We start from the raw sequence: 15,006 nt of genomic DNA on the forward strand, positions 1-15,006 counted from the left end.
TTCCTCCATTTTAAGGAAGAGGAACCTGACCCTCAGAGAGTGAAGTCAGTCTATTAACTTCCATAGTTGGGTTTTGAGTTGGTTACACAGTCATGGGAAGGTTGCACCGGAGCCATCTGGCCCTGGGCCTGGGGGCAGCCTGGTCCTCCAGATGCAGGCCGTTGGTTGCATCCTGGTGTTGGGCTCAAAAACAAGTGGAGTGTCAGCAGGAAGAGTCCACGAAGACACTTGCAGTTACAACTGGAGAGAACAGGAACGACATCCTCACCTGTCTCTTCTTGCCCTCACGCCTGAATTTCTCCAGATTGAAAAGTTCAAAGCATAAGGAAATTGCTTTTAGAAATCCACACATCGAGGTGCTCACTGAGTGTTTTGCATGTGTGAACATTAACGAAGTTACTTTCATCTTAATTATGCATCTGCACCTGTGCGAACTGACCCTTCCGTCTCTCCTTACTCAGGTGGTCTCGGCGGTGGAGTATTGCCACAGGATGTCTGTGGCGCACAGGGATCTGAAGGTACGTACCAGCGTCCTAAGTGTGTGCTCTATTTGTACGTGTTCAGTTCTCTCATCACACAAGTGAGGCGTAGATTAGATTTTGTTATTATACATAATGAAACAAAAATAAATCTCATGATAATTGGATCCTTTCAATCAAGTTCTAGTAGAGCATTCGAAATAAATAAAAGTGAAGTTTATGAAAAGTACTTTACATTTCAGTTAAGGTGCTGGTGGTTGATCTCGGGAGGGACAGTCATCACACAGCCAAAGAGATGTGTGTGGTGCTTCCCTTGGCCACCTGTGTGCTGATGACCCCCAAGTCCCTTCTTGCAGCCACGGGGCTCTCCCAGGCTCCAGGGGCCAGCTGACCAAGGGGTGTCTTTCTCCACCAGAGTGTCCCTCAGGCACCTCAGGTACAGCAAGTTCAAAGCCTAAACTCTTCCATCCTGAACTTGAACCTTCACTTCTCCTTCTCGTGACTAATGTTCCTGAGGTGTCCCTCTGGTTTGCCATCCACTCAGTGACCAGGTCCTTTTCCTGCTGTTGTCTAACTATTGCTTACACTCGCTCACTCTTTCCTGTCTCTGTTACACTGTCCCAGGCCAGACGCCGTCACCTCATACTTGATTGTAACTCTAGTTTCCTGCCTGTTCTCTGCTTCCAATTTTCCCTGTCTCTTCTTCTCATGTGTGTTTTCCACCTTGCGCCCAGAATGGACTCTTTTAAAACCACATGTAACATTGTTATTTCTCTGCTTAAACAACTCTGCAGGGGCTTCCCATCGCCCTTAGGATGAAAACCCAAACCTGTTGGGTACAGCCCTTTGTGATTCGGCCCTGACCATCCTCCCCAGCCATCTCTGCCTGACTCTGTCTCCCACACACTTTCAGTGTCTTGAGTGAAACCCGCGCTGTCTCTGTCACCTGTGTGTTCTCGGACTCTGCCTGAAACAGCGCCCGTCAACACACGCATCATGACCGGCTGCACCTTCTTGTGCTTCGACATGGCCTCCTCTGGGAAGCAGCCCCTCCCTTTCAGGTCCAGGCCGACAGCCCCCGTTCCTCCTCGGTTACACAGCACTAGGGTCTCAGGGCAGCTGCTTGTCTTTCTCCGTCTCCCCTTCTGAAGTGTGAGCTCCTGAGGGCAGGGCCCTATCTGTCTTGCTTATTATATGTCCAGACACTAATATAACATCTGTTGTGTAGTCGCTACATAGTAAATATTTGTTGCAATAAATGGAAGTGGCTGTGATTTGTCTCTTCAGTGGGATTTGGGATTCTTCCTTCCCCAATGATAGCCATTTTACAGCTTTGTAGCAATTTTTGTAAAATGTGACTATCAACTTCAAGCAAGTGCCCCCCTTTTTAAAAAAGCCCCTGATTATTTTTAATTTAAAAATCTGTCAAAGGGCCAGGATGTTGGCCCATAATCTTAGCACGGGCAAGAGGACTGCTTGAGGCCAGGAGTTCAAGACCAGCCTGGGCAATGTAGTGAAACTTATGTCTGTAAGAAAAATAAAATTACAAATTAGCCAGGCATGGTGGCACACGCCTGCAGTCCCAGCTACTCGGCAGGCTGAGGCAGGAAGGTTGCTTGAGCCCAGGAGGTTGCAGTGCAGTGAGCTGTGATTGCACCATTGCACTCTAGCCTCAGTGACAGAACGAGACCCTGTCTCTACAAAACAAACAAATGAAAAAAACCTGTCAAAACTTTTCTTTATCTCGGGGCAGTTGATATTTAAATTAGTATATGAGTTAATGATGATTATTCTAGCACATCATGTCTGTTAGTGATTGTTAATGTGATAGAATTAGGAGTTCAGATTTGTCTCCTGTATTTTTCCTCTAGAAAAAATGTTTTCTCATTTCATTAATTAGTAGATATTAATTTTAAATCATTACAAAGAGCTTCTGTATGAAATGCCTAATCGTGCATAGTTCTAATTATATTTTGGTTAAATTTTATTTCTGTTGATGTTTTCCCTCTAGCCAGAGAATCTCTTACTGGGTGCCGACGGTGCAATAAAGCTAACTGACTTTCACCTCAGTGGGCACTTTACACCGGGCACTCCACTGACCACAAATTGTGGGACACCATATTATACAGCGCCGGAAATTGTGGAGGGGAAACCATACCACGGCCCCTCAGCGGATGTCTGGAGTCTAGGAGTCCTCCTTTACATGTTTGTTACCGGCACCCTCCCTTTCAAAGGGGACAATCTTAAGGTATTGGAAGCGGTTGTTGCATCCACGTAGTACACAAAACTAGAAGCAGTTTTATAAAATTATATGGGTTTATATTTTTAATGTTCTATCAGTTTAGGGGTTTCCGTGGGTTTTCTGTTGTTTTTTAACCTAAAAGTTGACTCACTAGTTTTCTTTCCTCTCTCCCTGCCCACAGGAGGTAATGAGACACGTAAAAAGAGGGAAATACGACATCCCCTCCTGTGTCTCCAGACAGTGCCAAAAACTACTGAGGGGTTTAATGGTGATAAACCCACTTGCAAGAAGCTCTGTCCAGGTAATCACAGAAGTGGAAATAAGTAACAACTTTGGAGAGTTTTTAGAGTATTTTTAGAACTTAGCTTGGCTTGTGGGGCATACTGAATATTTATTTGCCTGGGACATTTGAAGCAGGAGTTGAGACATTGAGAAAAATTTAAGTTACTCTTTGGACTACAGTCAGTGAAATGTTGAAAATAAAGTTTCCTAAATATTGCGATTATCGGAATATTTTATTTTATGCTGCTAATGAACAGTTCACCTTTTCAGAAAATTATGGAGGACAAGTGGCTCAACTTGGGACACAGGGAGCCACTGGTGCCGTACAGGGGAGTCAAGAAGAAGATGGATGATGAAAAATGCATTGGTAAGTACTCTGTGGTACGTGCTTGCGTGTGCCTGTGCTTGCATCAGTAACAGATTTCTCTCCTGATCCATGCGTGTGCCTAAAATGTGAATAATGGAACGTTAAGCCCAAGTTATATAATGAATCAGCTTATCTGTTCTGTCATATTTAGAAACTTAACTAAATGTAGTTTCCTACAGCAGCACCCAGTAACTCAGAATCCAGTGCTCATTTGTGTAAGAAAATGTGTGATCTTTTAGATCTTATAAAGAAAATCGTTGTACCCTGTAACAGAATGATTTCTTACCCAAACAAAACACATAAACTGTATTTTACCCTTCTCTTTTAGAGATGCTACAGCAGATGGGCTACCAAGAAAAAGATATTGAGTCCCTGAAACAGCAACAACCGACTGAAATAAATGCTACCTACAAGTTATTACGGGAAAAATCTGTTGAGGTAAGAGTAATCAGAGAGGAAGAGCTGAAATACCCTTTATGTAACTGATCAGCTTATGTAAACTAGTAGCTTCTTAGTTTTTACTGTTTAGATGTGTATAATGAATTTGATATATCATTTTTAAAATTTACCTGCAAATACCAAATCTAACTCCTATGACCATTATAAGCCATTATTGGAACTTCAAAATAATAAGCCTTAATAAGTAAATGGAACATTTTAAATTATTTGAAAAAGCCTGAAAAGAAGAACATAGATACATAAGCTTTTGTGACTTTTTCCAGCAGTGAGAAAAATCCTTTTGCCTGAGTATGTGGGTGTCATTTTTTAACACTGTGATTCCACATCTCTCCAAATGAACTGTTTCTGAGAAGTCTGTGTGTTACGAGAACTTTAGTTTCCTAAGAAACCCTTTGGGTGTGTGTTGTGGTTTGTTGGTTTTCTCATTTTCTCTTAGCTGCATGCTAATGATTCCAGTTCAAGCAGCAGTCTTTCTCTCGCTAGGGTTAGGCTGAGCAGTGACCTCGACAACTTTGCTTTTAGTAGTCTGTGAATTATTACTTTACTGATTATTATAAACCGTTATCATAGTCGCCCTACGTTAGCTGTTTTTCATGTTCTTTTCTACCAGAAGAGAGGGTAGAGGTTGCTGTCCTTGTTCCCTTTTCTGATCTTTTGGCCATTACTGTGGATGTTTTAGCATAGTTTAAAGACTGAGTACTCCTGTTTCTGTAGATGAGTTGTTTTTTTCCTCCTTGTACTGTACTTCCCAAATAGTTTAAGACAAAAATGCCCTTTTTTTTTTTTTATAGAATAACACGGGACCTGGTGGGACGCGAGTGGGAAGACAGCATAGGTACGTTTGCAGTGAGAGAACTACAGATGATAGATACTCAGTGATTCAGAATGTCAAAAAAACAAAAAGGTATAAGATTTTACCTGTTTTCAAGAAAATTTGTTTTTTCAGAAGAGAAATGGAAGGATTTCCATTTCTTACTTTTTAAATCAAAATTCAGATAATAACAGTAAGTATTCTCTGAAGGTAAGGTAAATTTGAGTGGTAATTTTTAGCAAGACACTAGGATTCCAAATTCTTGTCTTGGGTACCATCCTCCTGGCTGGCTGGCTGTATATGATGATTAAAAGGATCGAGTTAAACCAGGGAGGTTTCCTAGAGGAGGCAGATAGCAAGTAAGCCATGGTTTCATTGTAGAACAGCCAATAGGGAAATAGAGATTGTTTCGTGCACATTAATAACTTGAGCAAAGGCTGGGAGGTGGTGGGGGAGCAGGATGAGGACCTGAGGCAGGAGCCACACCTCCGGGAGACATAGAGAACAAGGTCGAGAGAGGGAGTGTTCAGTTTTAAATAGTTTTTAAGGCTTCTTTAATTTCTTTGGAGTCATTTCCTGTCTGTGTTCCCCCTGCAGACACCTTCCTTATTGAAGCTGATGCCTCCAGGTCCTGACCTGGGCCTCCTTGTTTCCCTTACCGTGAATGATCGAAATACTGTGCTTTTGAAAGTATGGTCTTCATCTTTAGCTGAACAGAGCCTCAGCGCCAAAACTGATAAGACAGTGCCCACAGCTGTAATAATGTCTGGGTTTTCCTTTATTTCTGTGTAAAAAATGAATTGAAAGACTGTGGTAAATAATTGGATTTGAGGGCTGAGCTACTGGTGGTCATATTTTACCTTCAGAAAAGGCAGTCAGTGTGACAAGTGTTTGTCCCTTAAAAATAATGCTCGTAGCTGTGTGTGGTGGCTCACATGTGTAAATCTGGCACTTGGGAGGCCAAGGGTGGAGGATTGCTTGAGGTCAGGAGTTGAAGACCAGCCTGAGAAAGAGCAAAACCCCATCTCTACCGAAACTACAATTAGCTGGGCGTAGCAGTGCAGGCCTATAGTCCCAGCCACTACAGAGGCTGAGGCGAGATGACCACTTGAGCCCAGGAGTTTGAGGTTGCAGTGAGCTATGACGATGCCACAGCATCCTAGCTGGAGCAACAGAGCAAGACCCTGTCTCTGAAAAAATGATGCTTGAGTCTTCAATTGGATGCATTGACGACTTCTCTGAACAGAATACTTCTCAGGGAGATTATTGGTTTCTCTTCTCTCTGATCTATACATCTTACCCCTTCACTAATTGAAAATACTAGTGAACTACAGGATGCCTGGACCTGTGTTAGTTTCTGAAATAAGCACATTAACTTCCATTTTTCAGCCTTCAATATGTTGGACTTTTTTCTTTTATACATGTTTATACAGAATTCTAACATCAGAATGATCACGGGTGGTAAAAACTGTGCAAAGGTTTGAATCAAAGGCTCTGTGTGCTTTAAATGAGACATTAATGGGGGGAAATGCAGTTAATCCTTGCTCTGGGGGGCAGGGTGCCTAGCTTTTGGCAAGTCATTGCTTTGACACAAGCACTTCTGGGCGGAATTCTGAGTAAGGCTCGTCTTGAAACCAGACGTGCTGCAGGTCAGCCTACTTTCTGTGGGAATCCTCACGATGCTGCTGTTCTACTTCTGTTGCCGTTTCCAAACGTGGCCTGATCCCAACCATCAGACTGACAGTCAACATCAACTAGGTTTAGGCTTTTGAAGGTCTGATTACGTCGTTAATGGTATGATTCTGTCCAGATGGTGTAGTTACACAGTGAGTCTTAAACCACGGAGCACAGGCCTGACAGGCAGTGCTCAACAAATTTTAGCTTCATTCTTGATTATAAACTGCTCAGGCAAGAATGTGAAGAGTTTTGTTAGTTTACACTAACTATACCTAATCTCTCAAGTTGCTGAAGGACCTACACAGCAGGGACGCTCGGCCCCACTTTTTCATGTGCTTTTAGATATCTGCATGAGGCCCACAGCAGTAACGTGATGGTGTTAGGATAAAACGCAACAGGATCTTTTGAAAGAAGTTTGAAGTATGGGATCTCATTGGCAAAATTTAAAAATTGTCAAGTGGCTTTATTATTTTATCCACGTAGCCACTTGTGCTGCACTGAGCCACGGAGATGGAGCAGAGGAGGGCTGACGACAGTTAACACATGTGTCATCTGGACTACATTTTTAAGTCTGCTTTTGCCCAATCACTGAGTATGCTTTCAATCGGCAGCCAAAACATTTTGTATCAGAATGGACTGATACGGGCTAGATGTTCTAGCTAACAAATCATCAGTGCCTGTCCTTTAACTTTAAGTCAATCAGAATTTTAAGAAAGATAATCACTGCTCAATACAAAACAATTAAGAAGATTAATAGGAATTCAACTTCATGCAATTTGAATTTTAAGAAAAACATTGCTATTTTTTAAAATTAAGATTTAAAGGTAATATAGCTACTGTTTTGCTTATCTGGATTGTTGTGTGCTAGACTGAAATATAACCATTATTTTGCACAATTTTCTGGGGAAAAAAACATTGTTCAAAATTTCATAACAACCAGCTTGATGAACTTCTAGAATATGCAGCCTATCGTGATATTTGGGCTGTCTGTTGTAAATAGAATTTTTGTGAGTTTGATTGTACAGACTTAAAATTCAGTGGATATTTGCTGCATTTACTGTTTCCTGCGTCAAGGTGGTAGGCCTACTGTAGAAGTCAGAAAAACAAATCTATTTTGCTAATTCCTGTGTAAAACTTGTGATGAAATATGAATAAAATTTCTGAAGAAATATTTGCCTTTGAAATTAGTGTATCAAAAAAATTAATAATTTTTAAACTATTAAAAGGTCTCTTTGATGAGGATCAGTTTTTCACTGCGGGACATCTGTCCATCCCCTCCTTGCCATGCTTGTGTGCCTCCCTGGTCTCCCTGCACCATCTGGCCATTGGCAGTGTGCTGCATGGGAACAGCCGGAGCAGCCCCTTGGTCTGTGGGTGCCTAAAATCCTTTCTTTCTCCAGAGCCTTTGGGACCATTTGTATTCACAGGGAAGAAGCTAAACCACTCGTGCCTCCCCTTCCTCTCATGTTTTATTTGGTGCATCCATTGACCCAAACTCCTTGTTTTGGCAAAAAATGTCAGCAGCTGGGCAGGGGGATAAATTCTTTTGACCCCTGACCTGCCCTGAGAGATAGTAGAGCATGAAAGACAGTCGTATTGGCCTGTACCTTAAAACTATGTATACACTTGGATACGTGAGTCCGTGTGCATGTACTGAGAACAACCCAGCATTTCTTCACTGACTTGAATCACTTAGGACTCTCTGTTTCAGGTGGCAGAAAACCCCAATGCAAACAGGCTAAAATAAAAAAGGGCATCAGTTAGGGCATAGAACTAAAAAAGTCCAGGCCTAGAGTCAGAGTTCATTTTCCAGTTTTGCCTCCTCTGTGGTCGTTCCACAGCTGATCTCTGCATGTTTACACCTGACGTCTTCCTACACGTGGCTCTGCTAGAACCGAAGCCTGGGGTTGTCTCCATGGTCTGTGTGAGCTGGCTCTGGGTATCTCTGAGCCTGTTGCTGGCCCAGGTCACTGGGAAAAGTCTTGGGTGGAGTCAACTTCTTCTGCCGCCCGGGGTCCTAGAGTTGCTTTCCCTACAGCAATATTTAAGTATTGTTGGCACAGGAAAAGAAGCGATACTGAGTGGCAATCAAAGGAAACTGAAGGCGTTTGTTTCCAGTCCTTCTCTGACTCTCTGGAGCCATTCTCCAAGGCAGAGGGCAGAATTCTCAAACAGAAATGCAAGGCCAAGCAGCTCTTCTTGAGTAATTTATTTCAAAGGTATGTTTCCCTCATGTTGGGGCTATTGAAATTTCTGTGGCTACATTATTATCTGATCTGTTCTATCAGGAGAACATTTACTGACCACCTACTTTGTCAGGCTTCCCACTGACACTGATTGACAAGACTATAGCTGTGCTTTCACAGGGAGCTCCAGTAAGGAAGTGTCCCTACAAGAAGACAATGTGGCATGCGTGAACTAAAATCACAGCAAGAAGTGATTTTACTCTCACTGGGAGGGTGCATCTGGGAAGCCTTCATGGAGGAAATCACCTCTGGATGAATTTCGAAGAGTTGAAAGATGCCAGCCCTTCAGGCATAGAGAATAGCCTCAGCAAGTGTTTTCTGACCTGGTGCTTTACCAAGAGACTGCCCATCACCAGGAGGGCCAGAAAGTCAAGTTTCAGGAGCTGTGATGGAAGGCAGAGATTAGACTGCAGGGGCCCAAAGATGTGTGACTTTCACGCCAAGGTGAGAAGTCTAAACTTGATCCTGAAGACTCAACATGCCCTCGAAGGTTGTGAGCAGATGAGTGACAAACTCCAGTTGATTTTTTAGGAAGTTCTCGGCAATTGAGTTGGATAGACCGGATGTGGAGAGCAGAGGGAGGGAGCCCAGTGAAGATGAGGCCTGAGGCTCTGCACTGAGACCCTGGCAGTAGAAGTGGAGAGGACGGGCCAGCTGAAAGGCTGGCGGGAAACTGACACCAACAAGATGTCATGGTTGGTCTGGATATGGGAAGTGAGGGAAAGGAAGAACCTGCTCCCTTCCAAGTGTCGGTCCTTTGAAAGGATTTCTGCAGAAAGACACTGGAAGAATAAGATCAGAATTCTAAATCCCTGCTTATCCTTAAATGAAAGAAACTACACCTTTGGAATTCCAAGGACATGATGGCTGAGCTGGAATTGAGGAATATTGTTGTCCTGGTGAGACTCCTGTGGGTAGTTGTGTCCAGTAGGTGTCTGTGCCAGGTGGAACTGCAGACTCCTAGCCACTGTCACTCTTTCTGTGTCTCTAAACAGTTCAATTTTTTCTAACAAGTTTTTCGTTTTTGGAAAAAAAAAAAGAAAAAAGGCTCTGTTCACCCTGTAGGGATTTTGACTATGCTTTATAAAGGATTCTTTGTAAATTTCCTTTGTGTAAGAATATTCTAAACTATATTGTTAAAACAATGGAGGATACAGTGTGAAATTACGGCTAGCTTCTATACCCATAATCTTATTATAACAGTTGATTTAAACAAGGTCAGTGTCTTTTGGGAAAATGTTGAGAGCACATTATGCTGATGTCATATATTCACTTTACCACTTAGACTTGAACTGAGACATCTCTTAGAATAAGCATGATTTTATGCACAGCTTGGAGGACATCATCCCTCTCACACAAACAAGCCTGTAAGAAGTTCCTGCCCTTCTGCTACTTTCTTTCAGAATGTGGAATTTTGTATTCATACCATTTGTGTGCTTCAAAAACTTTTTAGTTGCCTATTCATCAAGTATGGCTGCGTATCCTTCGTTTCTGTCCTGTTGGCATGGTTTCCTGTGTGTAAGCAATTTGAGGGGGAAGCAAAGGGGAAAAGCTAGAGTTAGCCAGTCTCTGTCCTACAATTTCCGAGCATTAACGTTGTCCTTAAAAATATATATATACTATTACCTTAAACTCTAGGAGGCTTTGTCTCATTATATACTATTCTTTTACTACCCTTTCCCACTTATCTTACCTATTACTCCTAAGTTCTGTGAAATACCGCTTGGATCTGTATTGACTATACCTGATTTCCTCCACTGCACACAAAAGGTATATTGTGATTGTGAATTTTCATATGCTGTGTTTGTAAGAGTCTAATTTTCTGATCTTTGCAGCATGGATTCTAATCCAGCACTGCCAGCTACTGCAGAAAAGATTAGTAACTGTGTGACCATCGCACCGCAACTCAACTCTGGACCAACAGCGAGTTGGCACGGTTTTGCTCTGAAGCCACAGGAGCAGCAAAATGCACCCTGTGATGACTGCCCTGCCATCAGAAGCCTTTGCATTGGAGGGAAACTGTCGTTTAAAACTGCAAGTGGAGGCTCTGATACCATCATTAAATAAGGAGCAAATTGAGGAGGTAAGTGTCAAGTGATGGTAGTTGTTTTAAAGTAAACACATTGAGCATAAGGAGAATTGTTAGGACTCTCTGTTGCCGGTGGCACACGGCTCCGCTCAAGCCCAAGCTTGGGCTTGTCTCCTTGATCCGTGTGTGCTGGCCCTGGGCATGTCTGAACCTGTCAGTGGCCAGGGTAGCTGGGAAAAGTCTGGGGTGGAGTAAACGTCATCTGCAGCCCAGAGACTTAGAGCTGCTTCCCCTAAAGTAAAATGTAAGGATTGCTGCCTCAGGAAAAGAATGGACGCTGAGTGGCAAGCGATGGAAACTGATGGCCTTTGTTCCCAGTCCTTCTCTGATTGTGTAGAGCCATTCTCCAAGGCAAAGGGCAGAATCCTCAAACAAAAATGCAGGGCCAGGCAGCTCTTCTTGAGAAGTTTATTTTAAAGCCCTGTCTCCCTCACGTTGGGACGATCAGAATCCCACCGGCTAGTTGATTAACTAATCTGTTCTTTTAGGAGAACATTTTCTGAGCACCTGCTTTGGCAGGCTTTCTGCTGACACTGGGGGCACCGTGACAAGATGATAGCTGTGCTCTGAGGGAGCTCCAGGAAGGAAGCGTCATTACAATACAATGTGGTGTGCGTGAACTAAATTCACAGCAACAAGTGATTTCACTCTCTTTTGGGGGGTGGTGCATGTGGGAAGCCTTGATGGAGGAGATGACCTCTGGTTGAACTTGGAAGAGGGAACGGAAAGATGCCAGCCCTTTAGGCACAGGGCAACATAGGTCCTGCAAGTGTTTTCTGACCTGGTGCTTTACCAAGGCACTGCACGTCATCAGGAGGGCCAGCGGGTCAAGTTCCAGGAAAAATGATGGAAGGCAAAGCCTGGAGAGATGGCAGGGGTCCTGTGACTTGCATGTCAGGCAGAGGAGTCTGAACTTCATCCTGAAGACTCAGCATGCTGTAGAATGGTGGTGAGCAGATGAGCAACAAGGTCCAGTTAATTTTTTAGACAGTTCTGGGCAGTTGAGTGGATAGTCTGGAGGTGGGGGTAGAGGCGGGAGCCCAGTGAAGATGAGGCCTGAGACTCTTCTCTGAGAGTCTGGCAGAAGTGGAGAGGACAGGCCAGCTGAAGGGCTGTTCAGAAGCCGACACCAACAAGATATTATGCTTGGTCTGGATATGGGAAGTGAGACAAAGGAAGAACCTGCTGGTTTCTAAGTTTCAATCTTTTGGAAGGATATTGATGAAAGACAATGGAAAAACAGGATCAGAATTCTGAATTTCTGCTCATCCTTGAAGGAAAGAAAACATGCCTTTGGAATTCTAAGGACCTGATGACTGAACTGGATGGAACTGAGGAACATTGTTTTCCTGGTGAGGCTACTGTGGATAGTTTAGTCCAGTAGCTGTCCCTGCTAGGTGGATCTGCAGACTTCCAGCCATTCTGTCACTCTTTCTGTGTCTGTAAACAGTTCAATTTTTCAAAAATTTTTTTGTTTTTGAAAATAAAGCCTCTGTTGACCCCTTAGGGATTTTGAGAATTCTTTATAAAGGATAAAGGACTCTTCATAAAGGATTTTTTGTAAATGTCCTATAGGTAAGAAGATTTTAAAGTATCTAGTTAAAAACAACATAGGATACTCTGGTATATAACAATGAGTTTCTGTCCCCCTAATCTTACTATAATAGTTCATTTAAAACATGTCTCTGTGTTTTGGAAACAGTTTGAGAGCACAGTATGCTCATGTTACATGTTCACTTTGCCACTTAGTCTTGAACTGGGACATCTCTTAGAATAGGCTTCACTTTATGCGTAGCTTGGAGGACATCATCCCTCTCCCATAAACAAATATTCAGTCATCTCAGCTGCTATTTTCTTTTGTTCAAGGTAATAAACTTTTAAGATGACTGTTTGGGAAAAAGCAGCTACTGGTTACCAATTGCTCATGAATCTGCAAAACAAGTTTAGGAGAGTTTTATTCTTTGAAAAACATGAGGTGGTTTGGGGAGGCAGGTATGTGCGTTTCACAGCAGGTTGCTCTGTGGTCACAGCTCCATCGAACTGTTGTTTCTGCCTCTGCCTGAACCCAAACCCCTCCCAGCCTAAAGAAATGCAGCTAGCCCTGCCTCAGTTTATACCACATCTGCTACCTGTTGGCTGAGACATTGGATGTTGATGTCCATGTCAACCTCTGGGCACCCCAATATGCTGTCCCCTCCAATAGGCAGTGAAGGAGGTAACTTCAAGGCTATGTAAGAAAAACTGCACATTCCTTGTGAGACTAACATGTGCCCACTGCTGCTTAATCTTGTCCTGGGCATTATACAGTCTCAGACTTCCTTACAGTTGTCCACAAAGTGTCCTTCCCCATTGTGATCTTACCTTAAGCACATCCTGTCTCGTGGTGTCCTTTGTCATCTGTTTGTGTCTTTGTGCCTTTGTATAACACAAAGGGTGTAAGTCATTCCTGCCCTTCCCCACATTGTTTCAGCATGTGGAATTTTGTATTTATACAATTTGTGTGCTTTCAAAATGTTTTAGTTGCCTATTCATCAGGCAAGTCCTTTCTTTCTTTCATATTGGCAGAGTTTCCTGTGTGTAATTAATTTGAGAGGGAAGCAAAAGGGAAAAACTTCAGTTAGTCATTCTCTGTCCTAGAATTTCCCTGCATTAACCTTGTCCTTAAAAATATATGTGTACTTTTCCCTTAAACTCTAGGCTTTGTGTCATTGTATACTATTCTTTTGCTGCCTTTCCCCACTTAACATATCTATTACTCATAAGTTCTGTGAAATACCCCTTGGATCTGGATTGATTATACGGGATTTTCTCCACTGTGTGTAAAAGGCATATTGTGATTGTCGGTTTTTATATGCCATGTTTGTAAGAGTCTCTGATTTTCTGATCTCTGCATCACTGTTCCAAATCCAAGATCTCCAGCTCCTTCTGGGAAGATTCCCACCACTGTGGCCACCCCAGGAGCCCATGTCCCTAGTGGTCTTGATCCCAACGCCACTTTCCATGGTCAGCATGGGGAGCAACCAAACCACAGCCCTCCTGCCTCTCCCAACCCGCTTCGCTCAACAACATCACGCCCGACCCAGAGCCCGGGTTTTTTCCGTAAAATCCTGGCAAGGTTCAGAATGAGGTAAGTGTCCGTGATGTTAGCTTTGGAGGGAACATATAGAGCTGAAGGAAAATGTTTTTTTACTGTTGTTGTTGCATGAAGCCACCGCCCAGGTATTTTTCATTCTGCTTTCACTCACGTTTTTCTGGTTTATATATATCTAACTTTATATGTTAAAACCATTAAAATAGAAATTACAGACCTTAGAGTCTTTTATCTATCCGCGGGGCAGGGTCACTGCAGTTCAGCAGAACTTCAGTTCTTGCTAGCAAAGGGCTGCTGCTCCAGAGCGGCCAGCAGGGGGCCGCATCCATTCCAGCATCTGCAGACAGAAGGAGAGGGCGTGTTTCTTTGCTCACTTCATCATCATTAATGAGCACTACGTTTCTTAAAGTCAAAACCTTCAAATTGTTCTCTCTCAGTAAGTTATCTTGAGAGCAGAATAACTCACTTCAAAGGTATAGTTCTGGAGATAAAACCCCTGGTTTATTCCCCCCCAAAATAATAATATCATCTTAGCACATCCGAGTTGTGTATAAAATGCTTCATGTGTTATTTAGTTACGCTGCCGTTGGTGGCCTTGGGAAACTCTGAGGGTCCTTCGAGGTATTTCTGACTTCATTTCCATGATCTGGTAGGCATGTTGCAGACAGAAACATTGGTTGCCTCCGGAGGCAAAACAAAGGATCCCGCTTTCAACCGAGACCAAATCGTGAAAGTCCTCTTTTCCAGGAACAAGTTCCAGAAGCCCAAGAGCCCCTGCAGTTTCAGGACTCCCCCGAGGGAATTCTTTGAAATTAAGCCTGGTGTGGCTTAGTCTGTCTGAGGTTTCCTGCAGGCTTGCTTGGTGGGGCCCTTGTCTGTCACCTGTGTCTTACAGGACAGCTAGGAGTGCTCTCAGGTCTGCAATAATCAGTGGCCCCTCCTCTGTTTGTCTGTGCTCCCCGTGGTCTATGAGCACCCTGCTCAGTGTCACGCTCTTGCCATTATTTAAACTGGAAGCCAAGTTTTGCTTCTCAGTCTCCTTAATTTCTCCACATTAATCATGTATGACTTAGGTGAGTCACATTAACTAGTGTCATCTGTTTACGGTTAGGATATCAAATGGCAGACATGGGAGGATTTCTGACGTCCATGAGCAGTAACTGGAAGTCAGGCAAAGCAGAGGTTTCAGTCCGCCTTCCTGTTCCCTCCTCAGCCCCATCCCCTTTACTGAGACCCCTCCCCCCCCCCCCCCCCCCCCCGTTC

The 15,006-nt window shown here is 43.4% G+C and overlaps 2 protein-coding genes across 2 annotated transcripts in view; one reads left to right on the forward strand and one right to left on the reverse strand.

Moving 5' to 3' along the window:
• Positions 1-10,630, forward strand: LOC138385911 (MAP/microtubule affinity-regulating kinase 3-like). Its single transcript, XM_069472096.1, has 6 exons — positions 1-2,727; positions 2,903-3,022; positions 3,274-3,370; positions 3,699-3,808; positions 4,621-4,664; positions 10,399-10,630. Exons 1-6 carry the CDS (start codon positions 2,683-2,685, stop codon positions 10,628-10,630), a joined length of 648 nt encoding a protein of 215 aa, XP_069328197.1. The 5' UTR covers positions 1-2,682.
• LOC138385912 (uncharacterized) overlaps positions 10,437-15,006 on the reverse strand; it is a 24,208-nt gene continuing 19,638 nt past the window's right edge. Inside the window, exons 3-4 of the mRNA XM_069472097.1 lie at positions 13,961-14,080; positions 10,437-12,221 (exon numbers count right to left, since the gene is read on the reverse strand). The gene's annotated coding sequence lies outside the window, so the exon portion shown is untranslated. The remainder of the gene's footprint in view (positions 12,222-13,960; positions 14,081-15,006) is intronic.

This window comes from Eulemur rufifrons, chromosome 7, assembly GCF_041146395.1.
Source record: "Eulemur rufifrons isolate Redbay chromosome 7, OSU_ERuf_1, whole genome shotgun sequence".
Lineage (NCBI taxonomy): Eukaryota > Metazoa > Chordata > Mammalia > Primates > Lemuridae > Eulemur > Eulemur rufifrons.

Bases quoted from the DNA above. Each gene is read 5' to 3' on its own strand.
- LOC138385911 (XM_069472096.1), top strand. From the start codon at position 2,683: ATGTTTGTTACCGGCACCCTCCCTTTCAAAGGGGACAATCTTAAG. The intron at 3,023-3,273 runs GTAATCACAGAA...TCACCTTTTCAG, and splicing joins TTGCAAGAAGCTCTGTCCAG to AAAATTATGGAGGACAAGTG. The intron at 3,371-3,698 runs GTAAGTACTCTG...CTTCTCTTTTAG, and splicing joins GGATGATGAAAAATGCATTG to AGATGCTACAGCAGATGGGC.